This window comes from Ovis aries, chromosome 11 (assembly GCF_016772045.2).
Source record: "Ovis aries strain OAR_USU_Benz2616 breed Rambouillet chromosome 11, ARS-UI_Ramb_v3.0, whole genome shotgun sequence".
Taxonomy (NCBI): domain Eukaryota; kingdom Metazoa; phylum Chordata; class Mammalia; order Artiodactyla; family Bovidae; genus Ovis; species Ovis aries.
In genome coordinates this window covers 50,275,469-50,296,903 of record NC_056064.1, presented here as the reverse complement: position 1 = coordinate 50,296,903, position 21,435 = coordinate 50,275,469, and the positions used below count along the sequence as shown (strand labels likewise).

General features: G+C 63.8%; 1 protein-coding gene across 1 annotated transcript; it reads right to left on the bottom strand.

The window, feature by feature from the left end:
* Positions 1 to 759: 759 nt before the first annotated feature.
* FASN (fatty acid synthase) lies at positions 760 to 19,485 on the bottom strand. The gene is made up of 42 exons (XM_027974304.3): positions 19,395 to 19,485; positions 17,405 to 17,542; positions 16,490 to 16,642; positions 14,946 to 15,119; positions 14,505 to 14,705; positions 14,269 to 14,391; positions 14,068 to 14,183; positions 13,847 to 13,981; positions 12,689 to 13,151; positions 12,401 to 12,585; positions 12,114 to 12,303; positions 11,413 to 11,507; positions 11,132 to 11,266; positions 10,823 to 11,026; positions 10,600 to 10,715; positions 10,192 to 10,364; positions 9,917 to 10,108; positions 9,755 to 9,835; positions 9,453 to 9,641; positions 9,115 to 9,294; positions 8,834 to 9,037; positions 7,946 to 8,250; positions 7,246 to 7,638; positions 6,952 to 7,116; positions 6,716 to 6,834; positions 6,481 to 6,635; positions 6,128 to 6,331; positions 5,821 to 5,971; positions 5,557 to 5,735; positions 5,347 to 5,466; positions 5,028 to 5,150; positions 4,679 to 4,902; positions 4,399 to 4,600; positions 4,120 to 4,271; positions 3,918 to 4,009; positions 3,566 to 3,717; positions 3,238 to 3,480; positions 2,721 to 2,909; positions 2,279 to 2,509; positions 1,968 to 2,188; positions 1,783 to 1,881; positions 760 to 1,714 (listed from the first exon to the last, which is right to left on the bottom strand). The coding sequence occupies exons 2-42, from the start codon at positions 17,529 to 17,531 to the stop codon at positions 1,325 to 1,327; spliced, it is 7,545 nt and encodes a 2,514-aa protein (XP_027830105.1). The 5' UTR covers positions 17,532 to 17,542; positions 19,395 to 19,485; the 3' UTR covers positions 760 to 1,324.
* Between the last annotated feature and the right edge of the window lie 1,950 nt (positions 19,486 to 21,435).

The window sequence follows — 21,435 nt, the reverse complement described above, 5'->3', positions numbered from 1 at the left end:
TGAGTTGGTGATGGACAGGGAGGCCTGGAGTGCTGCGATTCATGGGGTCGCAGAGTCGGACATGACTGAACGACTGACCTGATTAGCCTTCTTTTTGGCCATATTATGCAGCACACAGGGTCTTAGTTCCCAGGCAATGGTTTGAATCCACACCCCTTGCTATAGCACAGAGGCTTAACCTCTGGACCACTGCAAAGTCCTTAGCCTTTTAATATATGTATAATCTTAGTTGAGTCACATCTGTAATTTCTGATAGGAGTCTAGCAGGGGACCTACTCTCCTTGCCCAATGTAGTCCTGGCTCACTGCAGGGCCCATCTTCTCCCTGTTCCAGCTCACCTCTGTTGGCCCGGAAGCCTCCATCCCAGCGGGTCCACCTCCTCCCTTGGCTTGGAAGGGCTCAGCCTTCCCCAGGGCCTCCCTGCCCCTCTTACTCCCTCTCATCCAGCCTTCATTTCTCCTAAACCTGTGTGGACAGGGAGGCCTGGCGTGCTACGGTTCATGGGATTGCACAGTCAGACGCGACTGAGCTGAAACCTGTGTGAGTCAGTGACGGTCAGTCTTCCACTGGACTTGGCCAGTTAAGCAAACACTCATCTAAGTGTTGCTGTGAAGGTATTTGGTCCATGTGGTACAGGTCTACAACCAGCTGACTTCAAGTAAAAATTACTCTCAATAATGTGGGTGGGCATCCTGCACTCAGGTGAGGTCAAGGAGAGAAAACCCAAGGTTTCCCGCAGGATGAAAGGATACCCAGACGCCAGAGCGAACGAGGGATTTAATCATGGGAGACAAGATCTTTACCGGGTTGGTGTAAAAATGAAATAGAATACAGACATGGTTCTTTACACAGACAATTACAGTAAATTTCAAAGCCCACGCAGCAATTTGAACCTTATTTCTTGAAAAACGAACACAGACAAATAGGGTGGGTGCCCAGCGCCCAGGGCTGCTCCGCGCGACCTCCGGCATCATGGGGCCCTGGGCCCGGCTCCCGCGTGCGCCGGCCTCACAGATGGATCGACCAGCGTCTCCCCTCCCCACCCCCCGCCCCCCATGGCAACGCAATAAATAGGAGAAACAGAAAAACGACAACCACACCAGTGCGGCAGAGCCCGTGCGGTTCTGGAAGCTCGGCCCGGCTAGCGGCTCAGCCGACTCTTCACAGACCAGGCAGGTCTCCGAGTCGGCGGCGCCGGTCTCGGCCCCGCGCCCAGGGCAGCCGCGGGGTGGGGTGTGTGTTTGTGCGTGGGGGTGCTGGTCCTATGGGCGCCTGCACGCGGGGTGCGGTGCCAGGGGCGGCGGGTGGGAGGCCGGCCGGTGGCCTAGCCCTCCCGCACGCTAACGCGCGGCTCGGCCAGGGAGCTGTGAATAATACTAAGGATGGACTCCAGGCCGCTGCCCTCCAGCAGCGTGCGGTGGTCGCCCTCGATGATGTGCACAGACACCTTGCCGTCGCACACCTGGGACAGATTGTAGTCGGCACCCAGGCCCTCCCCGTAGGCACCGCCCATCTTGGCGCGCAGCAGCGTCACGTTGCCGTGGTAGGTGGCCCGCGGCGCGTACTGCTCCGCGGCGCGCAGCTTGTGGTAGAAAGAGCGCGCAGCAAAGCTGAGCGCGTGCCGGTCCAGGCCTGCGTGCCTCTGCACGATCAGCTCGACGGTGGCTGCCACACGCGCCTCCAGATCCCCGAGGGGCAGGAGGGCCTCCAGCACCTGTAGGACAGGACAGTGAGCGAGTGGCGCTGGGGAGCGCCGGGGCATCGGGAGGCCGGGCCACTCACCCTGCTGTGCTCCGCTTCCATGAACTGCCGCATGAAGAAGCACATGGCCTCGGCCTCGGCCTCTGCCTCGCAGCCGGGGTTCATCTTGGCCCGGTAGCTCTGCAAAGGGAGGAGGAGGTGCTGCAGTGGCAGGTACAAGGGCTGGGCCTGCGGACCCGGGGACTCCCGTCTGCTGCCGCCCTCACCTGAGTGTAGGCCATCACGAATGTGTGGGAGCCGTCAAACAGGAAGAGGCTGTTGTTCGTGGGGCCGGCGCTCTGCTGGGCCTGCAGCTGTGAGCACATCTCGAAAGCCACGCAGGCCCCGTAAGAGTAGCCGGCGATGCGGTAGGGCCCCTCTGGCTGCACCTGCCTGATGCACTCGATGTAGTAGGCAGCCAGGCTCTGGATGCTGTCCAAGGGTGCCGCTGTGGGCACAGCATGAGGCTTAGCCCTGTCTGCAGGTGCCTTGCCACCCCCAACTCCCTGGGGGGCAGCCCAGTAGGCCCCTGACATACCTCTTGTACACTGTAGGCCATAGGTGGGGATGCTGAGCTTGGCGGCCAGGCTGTGGAACACGGTGGTAGAGCCCTCTATGGGGTGCACCAGGAACAGGGGCCGCTCGGAGCTCTGCACCGAGTTGAGCCGTGTCAAGGTCGGGCCCTCGGGGTTCACCAGCAGGGTGCTCAGGTTCAGCTGCGTCTGCGACTGGGCAGGGCTGCTCAATTTGTGTGTGGAGTTCGTCAGCTCTGTGAAGAGGGGCAGATACCAGGGATGATACCATAGGGTCCCCTGCCACAAACACACAGACACGCACACCTGTCGGCCGCGGGTGGCCAGGGCACTGGGGGCCCAAGGAGGGCTCTCAGGAAGGGGCCAGATGGACCAGCCCTGACCTGCTTGGAGGCCAAGAGCCCTGAGCGGACAGTGCTGCTTCGGGGACACCCTCTCCATACCTACCATCAGCCGTGCCAGCCTGTGCGGAAATCTCCTGCAGCTTGCGGATGGTGAGCTGCCGGATTTCCCGCATGGACAGCGTCAGGTTGCGCTCACGCTCCAGCGTCTGGCGCACCTCCACACCCATGAGTGAGTCGAGGCCAAGGTCTGAAAGCGAGCTGTCCGGGTTGATGGTGGCCAAGTCACGGATGCCTGGGGGGTGAGGAGGCAGCTCAGTTGGCAATGCGGGAGGGGCCCTGGGTGGGTATTGTACCCTGGACATGAGTTTGAGTAAACTCCGGGAGTTGGTGATGGACAGGGAGGCCTGGTGTGCTGCGATTCATGGGGTCGCAAAGAGTTGGACACGACTGAGCGACTGAACTGAACAGATTGTACCACGGGACCCACAGCCCCCACCCAGCTCTGCAGACCGCCTGTGCCTCTCTCTCCATGAGCAAGCCCAGCACGCCCCCCTTTGGCAGCCTGGAAGACCAGACTCGGGAGTGGCTGCCGGTGGGGAGGGGGCAGGATGTTGCCTCACCCAGGATGTGAGCCACGGCCTTCACCAGGTCCTGCTGGCTGCCGCTGGGGCCACGGGACGCAGCCTTCTCTGCCAACACAAAGCTGCTCAGGACGGGGTGGGGCTGGTTCAGGAAGAGGTCTAGCACCTCCAGGCAGGAGGTGATGCGCTGGGGCAGTGTCCCGCCGATGGCCTTGTCGTTAGTGCCCTTCAGCTCCACGAGGATGCCCACATCAGCAATTGCGCCCCACTGCACGGCGAGGCCTGTGGGTGGGCAGTGGTGCCGCGGTGAGTCAGGGTAGCTGTGAGGGTGGCACCGCGCGAGTCGGGGAGTGGTGGGTGGGCCCACCTGGGAGGCCGTCGTGCTGACGCTTCTCGCATATGCGCTCCATGGTGGAGTTGGCGAACCCATAGTTGGTCTGGCCGGCATTGCCACGCCCGCAGCTCACCGAGGAGAAGACCACGAAGTAGTCCAGCTCCGGGCATGCCTCCCGGGTCACCCTGTGGGTTCTTAAGTCACCCCCAGCCGGCTTCCCCAGCCCACCGGCTGTCATGCCCAGGACTCCTGCTTGTCCACCAAACTGCCTCCCCTTCCCTGGACCTGCGGTCAGACCCCAGCAGAGGCCCATGGCCAGGTCTCCAGGTCACCAGTGTGAGGGCCGTGCAGGGAGAAGGAGGGAGAGGAGAAGGGAGGAGCCCACCTGTCCAAGTTCAGGGTGCCATTGTACTTGGGCTTGTTGACGTCCTGGAAGAACTCAGGGGTCTGGTTATCCAGCATGGCGTCTCTCAGGACCTGGGGTGAGGGGATCTTAGCACCTGCCTCGGCCCCAGGCCTTTGGAGGGCTTCTTGGGAGGGGCCCTTCCCTGGGCAGCCGGCTCCAGCCCCTCTAAAGCCGTCCTCACCACGGCCAGGTTGAAGACGCCTCCTACGGGCCCAAGCTGGGCGGCCTCAGTGATAAGCCTCTGGGTGCCATCCAGTGAGCTGACATCTCTGGTGGACACCAGGACCTGCACACCCTGGCGTCTCCACTCACGGACCTGCCTGGCTTGGTAGCCTGTGGGACACAGACAGTGGGAAGGGATGGGCAAATGAAGGTCTGGTCCCAAGTCTAGGTGCCTTGAGAGCACCATAAAGGGGTCTGAAGAAGGCCCTTCCCACTGCCCCACCCTCGGGCCACTCACCTGTGCGGATCCCAGAGCGGGAGGTCAGCACCAGCTTCTGGGCCCCTCGCTCCACGAGCCAGTGGGCCAACTCTAGGCCAAAGCCACCCAGGCCCCCAGTGATGACGTAGCTCTTGTGGGCTGGGCAGAAGGTCTTGCACAAGGCCGCCATCTGGGTGGGTTTGGTCCCGTGCAGCACTGCCTTCTGCTCTTCCTCACGCACCTGCAGCCCAAGCAGGGCCCCTGTTCACGCACTGCTGGCAGGGGCAGGGGCCAGAGACCCTCAGGGCACCCCACTCACCTGAATGACCACTTTGCCGATGTGTTTGCCCTGGGCCATGTAGCGGAAGGCGTCCTCCACCTGGGTCCTGGGGAACACTGTTCGCTTGAGAGGCTGTACCACACCCTCCCGGATGCCCGCCTTCAGCAGCGATGACACTTCCTGCCACATGGTGCTGTTTTCTTCAAAGAGTGCGTCCAGTAGGATCCCGTGGAAAGTCACGTTCTTCAGGAAGATGGCCATGCCTGGACAGGTGGGCGGGCAGGGGGGCCTCACCACATAGCCCACAACCCCCCACCCTGCAGATCCCCACTCTGCCAACAGCCCCCTGCCCACCCAGCCGCCCACCAGGCCTGCTGCCCCATCTCACCCAGAGGGTGGTTGTTGGAAAGGTCAAATTTGCCAATTTCCAGGAATCGACCATGCTGGGCCAGGCACCGCACACTGGCCTGCAGCTTCTCTTCCGCCAGGGAGTTGAGGACGAGGTCAACACCTTGGGAGAGGGGAGCAAGCAGGGTCCCCATAGTGAAGATCACAGCCCGGCTAACCTAACACAAGTCTGAAGGGCTGGACCCTGTCCCAGCATGGGCCAGCGTCTCCTCCAGCTTGGCTGGTGAGTGGGGGATGGAAGGAAGAAGGGGCCGAGGATACAGGTCGATAGTGGGTGGTAGGTGATGGGGACCACTCACCCTTCCCGGCTGTGTGCCACAGGACATGCTGCTCAAAGGATGTGTCCCGGGAGTTGGCAAAGCTGGTTTCGTTGAGCTGGGGGAACCTGGACTGGAGGTATGCCCGCTTTTCGGCTGACCCTGGCAGAGAGAGGCACACCTGGTGAGTCTGGGCTTTGGCAGCGTTGCCAGGCGGACAGTCCTGGGCTCTGGGAAGAGCTGGAGGCTTACCCACAGTAGTGAAGACGCGGCAGCCCAGGCTGAGGGCAATGGCGATGGCAGCCTGGCCTACGCCGCCAGAACCCGAGTGAATGAGCACGGTCTCCCCTGGTTGCATGCGCCCGCGGACAATCAGCGCGTAGTAGGCTGTGCTGTAGACAACGGGCACCGAGGCGGCCTCCTCGAGGGTCCTAAGGGCGCAGTGCAGGGATCAGCTCTGGCCTGATGCCTGGCCACGTCCACGTCGGGCCCCAGGTCCCAGCCCTGGTGACTCACCAGTTGGAAGGCACGTCCCACAGGAAGCTCTGAGGCACCAGAGTGGAGGTGGCCAGGCCTTCGGCGGGTACCAGCCCCATCACACGCTTCCCGCTGGCATCTCGGCCAGAGAACTCCATGCCTAGCATGCAGTTCCGAGAGGCCCAATTTCCTGGGAGCAGATGGCGGGTGAGTGAGCCCCTGATCTCACTGGGAGGAGCCTCCCAGGTTCCTGAGCACTGCGGGGCGAGGACCCCTCTCATCCCAGGCCCTGGCCCCGGGGAGGGGCGGGCTTTATTCTGGTGCCCCTACTGTGGGCTGCCTGTACCTGGGATGGCGTCGGGGGACAGCTTGCCCGTGGCCAGCATGATGTCGCGGAAGTTGAGGGAGGCGTAATAGATGGTGCAGAGCTGGACGCCAGGGCCCGTGGACTGGCTGTGGCGCAGAGGGGAACAGACCCAGCGGATGGAAGACAGGTCCCCTCGTGTGAGTACATTTATGAAGGCGTGCTCCGTCTGCTCCTCGGGCTTGTCTAGGGGGTGACAGGAAGTGGAGCCCTAGGATCGCACATGGCCCTGACCTGGAGCAGGGCTTCCAGCCAGAGTCCTCTTGCCCTCTCCTCAGTCCACCCACCTGGGAGGCGAGGAACCCGGAGGAGCAGGGCAGTCCCGGGGGGCTCACCTTGTTCCAGTGGGAAGTGGCGGAATGCTCCCCAAGCCCCATCACGGTAGACGTTCATCACCAGGTCACTCTGGAGCACCTTCTGCAGCTCCAAGGACTTCGGGGCTATCTCAGGGATGGGGGACGTGCTGTTAAGGTTAGACACCAGGACGCACCTGTGGGCAGCCAGACAGGTAAGGGGAGGCTGTGGTGGGGTCTTGGGGGCAAGGGGCACGTGGCACAGTGGACATCTCACCGAATCCGGTGCCCGTCAGGCTCTTTCCGGAGACAGTTCACCAAGCCCACAACCCCTGAGGTGGTGCAGCCAACAGCCATGAGCCACACGGGCTGGGAGGAGGAATCGGCCAGGATGTTCTGTAGAAAGATGAAGAAAGGGTTGATGAGGGAAGGGTTGCCTGACGGGGTGGGCTCCCCCGGTCCTAGCATTGGAGCCGAGTCAGCCCGGCCTGGTGGGGGCTGAGAAGGACTGACCTTCAGGGAGTCAACCCACTGGAAGCTGGTATCCTCCACAGGCAGGAAGATTGGGCTGTCACGTGGGGCCAGCCGGCGACACAGGAAGAGCACCGAGCCGTAGAAGGACTTCTTCAGGGCCACCAGGTGCAGGGACGTGCCAGCAAACAGGCTCTCCCACTCATCCTGTGAGTTGAGGGGGTCAGGGCTCGGCAGCCTCCTGGCCCGTCCACCCTGCCCTGGCCCCGCCCCCCCAACCCGGCCCCACCCCTCTGCCCCCCACCCCCGTCCACCCAATCCCAGCCCCGCCAGCACCTGGCTCAGGAGGTGCCGTTGGCCCTGCTGTGGCTCAGGGCAGGTGAGGAAGGTGACAGTCTCTCCCAAGGGGTGTCCTCTGAGCAGCGTGTGCAGCAACAGGAAGCCTCCCTCCTTGAGGGCAGCCACCATGTTGCCGACAGCCGTGGCCGGGTCACCGAGGCTGGCTAGGGCATAGTTGCACACCACGAGGTTGGCCCCACCCAGGTTGCTGGGGGCCGGGTCCGAGGGGTCCCACTGGCCCTGGGTTATGTTGAGCTGCTGCAACTTGGCCTGGGCAGCCTCCAGGGCCTGGGGGTGGCGGTCAGTGGCTATGTAGTCCAGCTCCAACAGGGGCTGAGTGTTGAGCAGTGCAGGGATGCGGGAATACAGTTGGCCGTCACCAGCTAGCACCTGGGATGGAGTATCTTCTCGGATCAACTGCCGCTGGGCAGGCGTCCCCCCTCCTCAGCTGAGTGTTTCTCAGAAAGGCCCGCCCACCGACTGCAGAGGTCATTGGCCAGGGCTGCCCTGCCCACCACACCCCTGGAACCAGTCCCTCCCTTCCCAGAGCCCCCTTCCCCTTTGGTATCTGGGCAGCCTCAGCACCATCACAAGCTGGGCGACCTCACGTCTGAGAGGCCCTGGCCCTCCCTGAGGTTCGGGACTGCCTGTATCTGAGTCCTTGTGCACTGGGCCTGTGGCCGTGCGGGGCACCCACCTCTACCACCTTCATCTTGAGGCTGGTCATGTTCTCCAGGGCAGTGTCCACGCACGCCTTCAGTGCTGGGGAGTTGAGGAGCCCACTGAGCAGCGGGTCGTCACACAGCAGGGCTCTCTCCTGGGCTAGGATCTGGCCCATCCCCATCTGCAGGTTCCCGTTGAGTTGCAGCTGGCAGGCGGTGGCCAGCAGCTGGGGCAGGCCTTGCTGTGGGGCCTCCTGGGGAGCCTGGGTGCCGTCCAGCCCAGGAACCACCATCTTTATCCCCTGCTGGGCCACCTTGGTCTGCAGCGCCTGTGCCAGCCCTGGGGAGGGGAGAGTCGCATGTCAGGGAAGAGCCTCAGTTGGGCTGGGGTTCCTGAAGCTCCCCCCACCAGGAACTGGTGACTGCTTGGAGCAGAACCCACTACCTGGTTTTGTCCACTGATGGAAAATAGAGGGATGGAGTGGACTGTCCAGTTCCCCAGGGCTGGAAACTGGCATTGACCATTGGTACACTAGATGGGCAAAGGGGGCCCTGCCCCCCATGCAGGTGTGAGCCCCACAGAGTGTGGGTTCCTCAGAGGGTGGGTTCCGTGCTTTGCCGGCCCTGGCTGCCCCTCCCCAGCTCCCACCACCATCCCGCACCCCTCAGCTTGGGTGTGAGCCCTGGGTAGGGGGTGGTCTCACGCCTGAGCAGCTGGCTGCTGGCACAGACAAGAGGGGCGATATCTGTCACCTCTGTGCCGAGGCCCCTCTGAAGACAGCAGCTCCAGGTTGGGGGAAGACAGGGGCACTCACAGGGGAAGGCGGGTGTAGACCCCACACGTAGGAGAGGCTGTGAGGGGATAACGGGCCCAGGAACTGGGAGCTGGACCCCGGCATGAGGATTTTGGGTGCAAGACTCACCCACACACAGCTGCAGCTCCTCCTGAAGGGCCAGGTTCCCGGCCAGGCACCCGCTCTCCACGTGTGGGGTGAAGCAGAACTTCTCCAGGATGGGCACCGGCTGCTCCTGCTGATGCCGGGGGGCCACCGAGGTGTGGATCCTTGAGATGTAGACACCGCCGGCCACCGTGGTGTCCAGACACCTGTTCATTACCACGTCGGCCACTGTGGGGACACGCTGGGTGAGGGTGGACAGGGCCTGGCACGGGGAGACACGCGTGCGGGGCCAGGGCAGGGCTGACCTTGTGTCCCGTCCTGCAGCGTGTACAGCTTCTGCTGGTGGGTAGCCGGGTGGATGTAGATGGCGGTGATGCGTGTGGGCAGGCGCAGGCTGCGCTGGCCCGGGGCCAGGATAGACATCTGCAGCATGGTGTCCATGAAGGTCACCCAGTTGTCCTTCCAGAGCAGCTGGCCCATGTTGCCTGGGGAGAAGGGGCTGTCGGTTCAGCCAGGCTGGGTCTCTTCCTGCTGTGGGCCCTCTCCTCCGTGTGCCCCAACCTGGGGGGCCCCTCGTGGCCCCCTTACACCAGGCAGCAGGAGTTGGCCCCAAAGCACAAAGTGGGGCCTCCCTTGCACCTACCTTCAGAGCTGGCCTCGAGGATGCCCTGGAAGTTGGGGCCGTAGTTGAAGCCCTGCAGCTGCAGCTCCTTGTACACGTCACCACAGCGGAGGTGGATGGCAGTTGTGGGGTCCACGGGGGTCGCAGGTTCCGCGCCATACCGGTTGTCAAAGAGCTTGGGGTCGGGATCTTCCCACTGGTATACCTTCCCTGTGGGCGGGGTGGCAGAAGGGCCTGAGTGAGGGCAGGGCTGAGCCGGCAGCCAAGGTCCATCCAGAGACCCCCGGCAGGGACCTGTAGGCTGGTCCGGGGCCCCTGCTCACCGCTCACGATCAGACTGCCTTTCTCAGACACCTCAAAGGTGCAGGAGGCTTCCAGAAGCCGCACTTCCAGGAGCACAGTCCCTGTGGGCAGCAGGAGCGGAGGTCAGCTGCAGGGGTCGGAGGCTGGCCCTCCCGCCCCGTAGCCTGAGCCGCCCTCCTCACCTGTCTTCGGCAGGAGGGTAGCCTGGTGCAGCGTCACGTCCTCGAATACTACAGGTGTGTGCTCCATGTCCTGGTCCAGGGCTCGGGCCAGTGTCTTCCAGACCAGGCACAGATAGCCAGTGGCCGGGAAGAGGACGCGACCGTCGATGCAGTGGTCCACCAGGTAGTGGTCAGGGGACTCGGGGCTGATGTCTGTGGGGCCTGGGCCTTAGTGCCACCTCTGAGAAGGGGGAAGCCACTCTGCCCCCCTGCCCGCCTGCATCGCAAGGACTCACCAATCTTATAGACAGTGGCAGAGGAGCTGCTGGAGCCGCTGGGGAAATCCTCAGCGGCGGGCACATCCCAGGTCTGGCTGTGGTCCCACTTGATGTGGGGGGAGATGAGGGGGGTGCCCCGGGGAGCCGGGAACTCCACGGGTGGGAACAGCCCGTTGGGGTTGACGTCAATGCTGGAGGGTGCGAGAGGGGAGCTGTGACTGCCCAGCCACACCCACGCTGACCCACGGTCAACCCGTCTCCCCTAGACCCCGGAGATGGCCGAGACAGGGTGGGAGGGGGGGCATGACGGGGGGTGGTGGAGGTGGCCCAGCACCCAGAGGCCCGCTTCCTGGGGACCATCTCAAGGCCGCCCTGTGGCCTGGCTGCTGAGGGGCCTCCCAGGTTGAGCAGGGAGAGCGGCCGCACCCGGTCAGGTAGAGCTGGCCTACGTTGCTGAGGAAGAACTCTAGGTTGTCCCTGTGGTCCTTCTTCATCAGGGGGATGATGGTGCAGCTGGGCTGGAGGCCTCTCTTCAGGATGGCCTGCAGAGGTAGAGGCAAGCTGGGCCTCCCCCTGACCAGTGCCCACTGGCCCCCCGCTCAGCCCCCCAGGCCCGGCCAGCCTGCCGGCCCTTCGGGACCACACGTACCTGCAGCAGGGCATGGGGCGCAATCTCCAGCACCACAGCGTTCTCGGGCACGTGCCACAGTGCCTCCTGGAACAGCACGGGGCTCACCAGGTTGTTCACATTGTACTCGGCCGAGAAGGTGCGGGCCAGGCTCTCCTGCCACTGGGACTCGGGGATGGAAGTGCTGAGCCAGCGTGGGGAACGCAGCCGGGGCTCCCGGATCACCTACGCGCAGGGGCGGGCAGGGTCAGCCCGAGGGAACTGGGGCCTGCCTTCCCCGACCATCCTCAGGGAGGGCCCCTGCTGCATAGCGCGGGGACAGCCGCCCACCTTCTTGAGCTGCTGAAGCAGCGTCGGGGCGATGGCGTCCATGAAATAGGAGTGGAACGCCATGCCGCCCGTCTGCACCTCCTTGGCGAACACGCCCTCCTGCTTCAGCTGCTTCACGAACTCCAACATGGAGGCCTGGGGGGGGCGCAGACAGGGAAGGACGGGGGCGCTGACAGCAGTCTGGGTCTGGGCCGGTGCCGTGCTCCCCGCGCAGAGCGCGCCCTGGGGGGGGGGGGGGGGGGGGGGGACTTGGGGACGAGGCCTCGCCTCCCAGGGCCCACCTGAGGTCCTGAGATGGTCACAGTGTCGATGGAGTTGTGGCAGGCAGGCACGATGCCAGGGGGGCAGCGCTGCTTACACTCCTCCCAGGTCAAGCCTGGGAGCAGAAGAGAGCCTCAAAGGGTGGCATGGGGAGCAGGCACCCCCACACAGCCCTCCCCGGGGAGGGGAGTGCTGCCTGGGTGGCCCTAATGACAGCTGCCGAGTGGCACCTTTACGAGGCAGTTTCACCCTTGCCGTTGTCTGGTCTCAGGCGGAGGTGTCATTAATGCCGTCCTACGGGCGGGAGCCAGTTTCGGGTCCCACGCCTGGCCCACCAGAGAGGGCTTTGGCCTCACTCTCCCAACAGCCCCTCCGGCTCTCTCTGGTCTCCTCCCGTCCCCAACCCTGCCTGTCCCCAGTGTGAGCAGGCCCATTCCTCCGCCTGCAGCATCCCCACCAGGAGTTCATGTGAAAATCACGCTGGCCTCCACTGACACCCGTGGGCAAGTATGCTGGGCTCCAAGGCCACCCGGGGCACAGCGGGGCAGGCTGTCTGGGTCGTTCTCACCCCGTGGTGAGGACAGTGGCTGGCAAGCCGCCCCCAGGCCCTGGCCTCTGCCCAGCGCCAACACAGAAAGGTGCCAGTACCGATGACCACCTCCCACAGAGACCCTCAGGCCCAGGGGTGGAGCTGGATGGGGGAGCAGAGGGCAGCACCTACCTACAGCCGCCATGGCCCCGGGCGGGATGTTGGCCTCCTTGATGCACTGACCCCTCCAGTAGGCAGAGAGGATGGCCTCCTCCTGAGAGATGCAGCCGTCGGCATAGGCACAGGCCACCTCACCCAGGGAGTGCCCGATGATGCCGTCGGGCCGAAGGCCCATGGAGGTCAGCAGGTCTATGAGGGCAATCTGGGGGTGGGGTGGGAACAGGATGGGTCAGGCCAGTCCCGGGGACCCCAGGCTCACTGCCCTGCCCATCGGCTCACCCCAAACCCCAGGGGCACACCTGGAAGGCAGTGAGGCTCACGAAGGAGACGACGATGTCGTCAAAGATGTTGTCTGTGCTCAGCAGCAGCTGTGACACCCGCAGTCCCAGAGGCTTCACGGCCTCATCTGAGCGCAGGATGGAGTCACGGAAGCTGCTCAGACGCATGAGGCTCAGCCCCATCCCGCGCCACTGTGTGCCCATACCTGTCCCGGAGGGAGATGTCAGGGCAGCGCTGTGCAGTCCCAGCCCGTGCGGCCCTCGGGGACGACCTGGGGTGGGGTGAGGTGGGGTGGGGTCGGGGCTCACCGGAGCAGATGAACCAGAGTGGGCGCTTGCTGGTTGGCACCTGCTGCACCTCCTGACTGCCCTCCTGGCTGCCCAGCACGGCATAGCCATGGAAGGGCATGGCTGCTGGGGAGGGGGCCGCGATGTCATTGAGCATGCTCACGAAGGCCAGGTTCTGGCTGTGCTGGAGGCCTAGCTCCAGCAGACCTTGCACACCCTCCAGGGTGCGCCCACTGGCCAGCAGCAGACGGGGCAGGGCAGCATGTGGGCCAGGAGGTGGCGGTGGCTGGGAGTTGGGCTGGAGGATGACGTGCACGTTGGAGCCACCGAAGCCAAAGGAGTTGATGCCCACGATGCCCCCGAGGACGGGCAGGGGCCGGTCCACCACCTGCAGCCGCCCATCCTGCAGCGCTGGGATCTTGGGGTTTGGGTTGTGGAAGTGCAGGTTGGGGGCCCAGAGCCCGTGCTCCAGGGACAGCAGCACCTGTGGGTGCCTCACAGTCAGCAGGGCGGCCGGCCCTGGGCTCCCTGCCCCTGCTGGTCGGGATGGGCTTCAGGTACATCCCCTCCTGAGGACCCTCTGTGTCAACCCAGAGGCCCCGCTCACTGCAAGCAACCTCATCTCCTCCCCACTACCCCTGCCCCGCAAGCTCGCCCTGCTCCAGTGCGGAGGTATGGTGACCAAGCCACACGCTGTTTCCTCTCAGCCTTAGGCCTCACCCGGGCCCTGCCACCTCCCGGCCTGATTGGCTGTGGGTCTAGACAAAGGCTCCTCAGCCATTCCCCACCCCATCTCCCAAGCCAAGAGCTGCAGACAGATGGCTGTGGTGGCCCAGGCAGCTGAGACCACCAGCAAGCTCCCATCACACCCAGAAGCTCAACCAGTGGTGACCTGGGTCCTCCAAGCTACCAGCTGGTCAGGAGGCCACAGGGAGGGCGAGCCTGGAGAGGTAGGCTGCCCTGTTGCTTCTGCTCCCTCTGGCTGGCCCCTTGTGGAGCAACTGCTGGGTGAAATGTCTGGCCCTGGGAAGCCGGGCAGGGGCTGGCCACATGCTGGCGGCCCGCTCTCTGGGCCTCAGTTGGCCCATATCCCACAGCACAGCCTGGAGGGACCCTCCCCCAGCAGGCCGTAAGAAGCTGATGGGCAGGGACAAGATGGCCCTAGACTCGCCTGCCTACCTTGGCCAGCGCCGCGAGCCCTGAGGCAGGCTCCGGGTGTCCCATGTTCGACTTGGTGGACCCAATCAGCAGGGGGCCTTGGCGGCTGCCACACAGGGCTTGCACGATGCCATTTAGCTCCTCGGGGTCACCCACCTGTGGGGAACTCAGGGAGGTCAGGACCCTGCCCTGGTGCCTCTCTGGCATGGGATGTGGGATGTGAGCAGGGCTAGGGGTCTCACCTTGGTACCGGTGCCATGGGCTTCAATGTACTCCAGGGTCTCCGGGTCCAGCCCGGCCGGCTTGTACAGGGAGCTGATGAGCTGCTCCTGTGCCTCTCCGGAGGGGTACGTGACGCCTGGGGGCAGGGCCAGGCCTCAGCACTCCCAGCCCCGCCTGACTACCCATAGCCCCACTCTCGCCTGCCCCAGGCCAGCTCCCACCTTGCTTTTTGCAGCCATCCGTGTTGGTGCCAGCGTTGAGGATGGTGGCATACACCCGTCGGGCCAAGGACTTCTTGGTCAGAAAGACGGCCATCACAGCCTCTGCGCGGCAGTAGCCATCCCCTGGGGGTGGAGGGCACCTCAGGCTCACGAGCTCAGGCAAGGGCTCAGGGGCTGGTGCCAGACAGAATCGAGGGTGGGGGCACTGCCCGGGGCCCCATGCCCAATGCCCTCACCTGATGCATCGAAGGACTTGCAGGTGCCCTCAGAGCTGAGCATGCCCAGCCTCATGAACTGCAGCGAGGTGTTGGGCTTCAACAGGATGTTTATGCCGCCCACGATGGCCATGGCACACTCCCCTCTCTGGATGGCCTGGTAGGCCCTCTGCAGGGCCAGCAGGCTGGAGGAGCAGGCCGTGTCCAAGGTAATGCTGGGCCCTGCAGGCAAGGACACAGTGCAGCTGTGGGACCGCCTTCCCCCCCCACCACCTTGGGGCTCCGACAGCTCTACTGACTGCTCTCCATGGGGAACCCACAACACCAGGACCTTGCTCCTGCTAGCCTTCCCGGGGAAGGTGTGGTCAGAGTCTGGAAGGGTCTCAGCTGTCATCCGGCCCCTGCCTGCCTCCCCCGACCCCGGGCCTGAGTCAGAAACAAAAGGGCTGTGTGGGCACCTACCTTTGAAGTCAAAGAAGAAGGAGAGACGGTTGGCCATCATGGCACGCTGGCAGCCCACCATGCTGTAGCCTACGAGGGTCTCAGGGTCTCGGCTCAGAGCCTCTGCAGCCTCAGAGCCACTCACACCCACCCAGACACCGGTGTTTGTCCCCCGAATGGAAGCTGGGTTGATGCCTGTGGGAGGCAGAAGTCAAACTTGCAGCTGTGCTGTGCCCAGCCTGCTGTCGAGCTCTGGGAGGTGAGGCGTTGCCCCTTGGCCTCTCTGGCTGGGGTGACTGTGTGCATGCTAAGTCGCTTCAGTCGTGTCCAATTCTCTGCAACCCTATGGACTGTAGCCTCCCAGGCTCTTCTGTCCATGGGATTCTCCAGGCAAGAATACTGGAGTGGGTTGCTGTTCCCATCTCCATGGGATCGAACCCAGGGTTCGATCCTACGTTGCAGGGGAGAGGAGCTCCACCTCACCTGACTCGAGTGGCTGGGGAGTCAGGGAAGAGACAGTGGAGCCAGAGTGGGGTGGCCAGCCCAGGTAGGGCTGACAACGGATCATCAGGTCACAGGAAACTGGGGCCAGGGGGACAGGCGGGGTGCCAGATGGTGCTCCAGTCTCTGGGTCAGGCAGAGGCCAGAGACAGCCGGAGGTGGGGACAGAGGATAGTATTGTCCCCAAGGCTACTCCCCTGGGCACTGGTACTGCTGGCAGGGTCTGATGAGCCCTGAGAGCGGCCTGCCCCGGGCGGGCCAAGATAAGAAGACAGAGACAGACAAAAGGCCGAGTGTCCAGGCTTGGGAAGGAGCGAGGGGCACTGGCCAGCCCCTGGAGAGCAGCATACAAGGTCTCCGGGTGGGGCCTGGGCAGTGGGAAGGCCTCCGCCTCCCTGCCCCTCCCCCCAAGCAGTGCCTGTCCAGGACCCTGTCACACTCAAGGGTCCCATGTCACACTCAAGGGTCAACCCCAGGGGCTACTTAGCATCTGCTGCAGGACAAGAGACCTGTAAGGCCAGGGTACCCGCCCTGCAAACCACAGGTGGCAGTAGGCAGGTCCTGGGTTGCCCCGTCGCCCAGCTGCTGAGGGGCCTCAACCCCATGGCCAACCTTCCCTCTCCCACTCAGCACAACTTCCATGTTCCCCAGTGTCCCCGGGACAAGTCTGTGCCCTTGAAGCACTTTTCCAAGGCTAGGCACAACCCAGCAGAGGGGAGTGGAGGGTGAGAGTCCTGGGGCCAGATCCTTCCTCCTGCTCTGCCTGGCACTGGTGTCCTGCCCTCGCCTCCAAGATCAGCCACGCAATGGGGAGTGAGGAAACTGGGGCGACAGGACATGTCCAGGATACCTCTGGTGTGCAGTTGTGAAACCTGAGTTGCCTGAGGCCCACACCTCCCCACCCCGTTGGCCCCAGCCCGGGACTCCGCTCCCTCCTCAGTACCGTCCATTTTGGATGTTTTGTTATGAATACACGATGCTTTTTAGAAGCAAAAAGGGAGGTTTTCAAGAAGGGCAGCAGGAAACTCAGGGACAGGTGCTCTGCAGCCCCCCAGATGGCCCACCTGCATCCACAATGGCCTCGTAGGTGACCTCCAGCAGCAAGCGGAGCTGGGGGTCCATATTGTGCGCCTGCTTGGGGTGGACACCGAAGAAGGAAGCGTCAAACCGGGACAGGTCCTTCAGCTTGCCTGACCGCCGAGGCAGGCCATATAGTCCTAGGGAACACACACAGGTGGAGAAATCAGTCATAGGACATCATGGCCCCGAGTGATTGATTGCGGGGGAGTCCCTGCTGCAACAGAGAGCTGAAGCTCCCTGGGATGGGTGGGCCCACTTCTGAGAGGGGCCCTGGGGCAGGGGGAACCTCATGGGTGATGGCCCCAGAGCAGAGCACTGTAGGGGGCAGCGCTGCCTCCTCCCACCTCCCGCTGTCCTGACCTGGCTGGAGACCTTCTGCCTGGCCCCATCCCAGCCTGGCAGCTAAGGCCAGCCAGGCTCTGCCACACTGACTCACACCCTGTAGATCAGGTGGAGCCACTCTGCGGGAGAACCTACTGGGCGTGAGGGAGTCAAACCAGCTTCCCGGGGGAGCCTGATGTCTTATCTGACCGCCTGGGACAGCACGTGGGCGGGCAGTGGCTGGCCGGAGGTGTTCACCCACCTGGCCTTGCCCTGGCTCCACCCCCAAGCAATGCTCCTGGTCTGTGAAAGGGACAAAGGCTATGCCCAGGGAACTCCAGACTCCCACAGTACCTAGCCCACTGGCCAGAGGTCCCAGGTTCCCCTAGCCCAGAGCCTTCTGGTACCGTCTCCAGAAAGAGGCTATAACATGGCCTCACCTTAGGTGACCGTTGGCTCTGCCACTGGGACCAGAGTGCCGGCCAAAACAGGCCTGCCTGGTAACCCGGGAGAGTGCGTCCACAGAAGCGGTGAGAAAAGAACCTCTCAAGTAGGCGGGGAGCCCCAGGCCCACTTACCCGCCTTCCACCGCCTGTCATCATCTGTCACCATGTCCACGCCGCCAATGAGATTGGCCCAAAACTCCTCCAGGTTCTCCGACTCGGGCAGCTTCCCGGACATGCCAGCGATCACCACCTCCTCCATGGCTGCTCTCTCTGCAAGGAGGGTGGCGTGGGGGCCCGGACACTGGTCAGCCTGCGCCCGGGCACTGCCAGTCCACAGCCTCGCTGGAGACCCAGCTGCTTCCCAACCCTGGCTTCCTGATCCCCCTCCTCCATCTGGCCCACCCAAGGGTCTGAGAACAGCAGCTCAGAAAGCCCTGCAACAAAGATCCACATGGCCGGCTCTGGGGCTGTGCCCCTGCTGGGACGCTGTGTGTGCACGTGTGTGAAGTGCATGTATGGTGGTTGGGAAAGGGGAGTCCACTCTGGTCCAGCCTGCTGACACCGCGCACTGGGCTCTCTGGGCACTGGCCTTGGCCTGGGGTGACCCCACCACTGCCCTGCTGCAGGAGACTCAGGAGGGGCCCCATAGTGGAAGGCAGGGCCCAAACCCTTCTGAGGAAAGGACTGCCTGGCTGCCATCCTGTTAAGAGGTGGCCCAGGGAATTTAGTAGGCGAAGGAGAAAGGGCAAATATGGGGGTGGGAAGAAGTGCCCACACTGACTAGTTGGTTCTGCGCTCAGCATCCTGAGCTGCCCTCCAGGCAGGAACCACAGCTTGGGCTCAACAGTGCCAAGACCTGGAGGGGCTCTGGGGAAAAATTGGTCCCTGTCTCACAGTGGGCAGCCCCAGCCTGTATGGCCCCTCCAGCAGGCTCCAACCTGGAGAACCACTCTCGGTCAGCTGCCAGGCAAGCACTACCCAGACCCACACATCTGCACAGGTCGAGGCCTCAGGGCCGCGCTTGCCTACTTCCTGATCCAGCAGCCTGCCTGTCCACCCAGACCCAGGTCTCCCAGCACCAACGAGGGAACTTAGTCTACCCTGAGCCTGTGGGCCCAGGGCTCCTGTGCAGTCCCTGAGGAAGGGGGCAAGGCCAAGGTTGGTCCTGCAAACTTCCACCAAGGCTCCAGGGCCTTATGGCGCCGATTTAGGGTTTCTCTGAGCATGGGAAAGTAGGAGTGGAGAGCGTCTTCCTTGGGTGGCCTGATCGCCCTGGCGTCCCGGCAGAGGGAGCCCCCTCCCCCAGCGCTGAATAAAGAGCCCTTTGCCGGCCCAGAAGCACCAGCTCCCGGGGCGGCTGCTTCTCCAGAAAGCGCCCGCTCTGTTCTCCCCCTACTTGCTATTCACGCGGAGTCCGGCAGGACGAAGCAAAAGGGTGGAGACCCCTGCGGCGCTGGCGAAACCGCGCGCGCCGCCGCGAGGTTGTACCCGCCAGGAGTGGCTCTCCCCCCGGAACTTTGGGGGCTCCAAACGGAGCCCACGTGGTGGAGAAGCCGTCCTTATACGGCCCTGCGCCTCCTCCATCCACGTCCTTCCCCTCTTCTCAGGCCCTCCGGTCGGCCGAGACGGCTATCCTGCACCCGAAGGCAGCGGGATGCCGCGGGTGGAGGGGCTCGGCGGCCAAGCCGGAAAAGGAGGCCCTCCAGGGCGTGGCGGCTGGGGGCTCCAACAGGCCCTCGAGGGTCTGCAGCCTCCCGGCCCAGCCCAAGACCAAAATGGCTGTTCGCGGCGTTCCCGGGCGTCCGCCCCTCGCCATCTGCCCACCTGCCCCGCCGGGCTTAGGCACGGCGCGAGGGCCCTTCGCCGCCTAGCCTCGGGGGTCTCGTGGGACTCGAACATACAGACCGGAGGCTCGGACCCCGAGACCAGGGCAGGCTGTGCGAGATGAGCCCTCACCATCAGCGCGCCGGACCATGCGCACCCAAGGCCAGAGGATGCGGGCCGGCGGCGCCCCCTCGAGCCCGGCCGCCTTGCTCCCGCCCCAGCCCCTGATCCAGTCTGGCCCCAGGACCGGGTTCCCAACTCACAACTTCCAACCCCGGCCCGGCCTGGCCGCTTGTACCTGGTATGGGCGCGGGCGGCTCTGCGAACGGCTGAAGGAGAGCGAGGATGGAGCGCGCGGTGGTGGGGAGGCCGCTACTGTCTCTCTGGCTCCCTCTAGGCCCGCGCCGGCGCTATTTAACCGCGGCCATCCCCGTGCGGACACGCCACATGGGCTGACAGCTTGGCTGCGCCGCCCAGGCCAATGAGCGTCGGGGCTGCGCCCCGGGACCAGGCGCGCCGCCGCCAGTGGGGTGATGCGGCGCGCCGCCGCCGGGAGCCGGGACCCTGCGCGGGGGCGCGCCCGGGTGGCGCCGGGTTGGGGGCCCCGGACTCGGGGGGCTCCGGGGCGGGGCACGGTGTCACCCCCGCCCCCCAACTTCCGTTCCGTGCTCCACGCCTCCCGGGGCCGCCCCCACCCCCGGGACCGCGGGGGCCACGTGTGCACGGCGCGCGGTGGAAACGGAACGGGCGTACTTCGGTCACTCTGAGGGTCATACTAGGGCAACACGGGGGGCTAGACGGACCCCCAGGCGTACGAATTGACCAGCCCGCGTCCGGGCTGCGTGGGGCCGGGCCGGGGGCGTGGCTCTCTCTGCAGCCACAGCCAATTGGGGGCCGGGGGCGTGCGCGCTGGCCCAATGGCGCCCCTCGAGTGGGCGTTGCTAGGTGATAGGGTGATGGGCCGGGCTGCCCCAGGAGCTGCGCGGGCCGCAACGGAGCGAGCGCGGTCATTGACCCGGCCGAGGGTGCCCTGTGCGGGGTTACTGTCGGTCACTGCAGCACAGCGCCTCCGGTCCTCCCTGCCTCGCCGCCGAAATTCGCGGGGCGAGTGCGGGAACGCGGGGGAAGCTCCGAGGCCTGCAGGGGCCTTCCGCAGATGGCCGTGGGGACGGGGCGCGGCCATCTGGCGAGCGGGCTATGCACGGACACCTCTTGGTGTGGTCTGAACAAAGGAGTCTCCCTGGGCAGAGGCACTCGCGCGCGCACGTGGCCACTTTCACCCACCGGCACGCACACGAACCAATGGAAGTGCGTTCTCTCCTCGCCCGCACACCCTCCTTCTGTAATTCCCGTGCTCAAACGTTTATCGATTTTATACACACACACACACAAATCCTTGACTTTCCAGACTGAAAACAAACAAGACAACACGGATCGGGAATCACGAGCCCGGGAAGGACGGCCTGGTGGCCACGCCCTGCACGGTCCTTACTATCTCCTGGGACCACTGATAGACCCTTGTGAGGTCAGAAAAGCCCTGGCAGAGGTGCCTGGCCGATTTCTCTTGTAATCAAACGCTGCTGCTCTCCTCCCCTGTCTCGGAAACTGAAGACTGTGGAGCATGGCACTGGCCACAGATGTTCTGGGCAGGACAGAAGGGGACTGCCCCGCCAAACCAGGTAACTTGGATTCAGGTGCCCCTCCCTCAAACCCTACAGTGCTCCAGTGGCAGCTCATCCCTCCTCCTCTTGTCTTCCTCTTGGCGTCATCACTGGGGACTTCTGGTTTGCACTTTTGGTTTGAAAGAAAGAGCAACCCGAAAAAAAAAAAAAAGAAAGAGCAAGACAGGAAAAAAGGAGAGAGGGCAGGGATATCCCGCAGCTCAATTGCTGTCCCAAATAACTTTGTGGGATTTTCTTTTCCTTCCTACTTAAGAGCTTTTCAGACACCCGGTATCCTGGATCAGGAATGGGTAGACCATGCTGCACAAACACCCTCAACTCTTGGTGTCTTAAACTATCCCAGGCTTACTTCCCGCTGGTCAGTGGGGCTCTGCTCACTGCAGTCTACCAGGGGCCCAGGTGACAGGACGATTGCAGGCTGGGTGGCTGAGTTCGAGACCCTTGTTTGCACCACAGAGGGATGGGGACTTACGGGATCTGTTTCTAGCAAAGGAGACGGCTCACTTTTTCAGCTAAAGGAAGTCACATGGCTACATCTCACTTACATGGCCATGTGCCAGACAAAACAGAGTATGGAGACCCTGCCACCCGGCAGCAAAGCTGCTCCTGGCATGCTCCTTCCTGGCACACTGGAAGAGACCTGCCATTTTCTCCGCA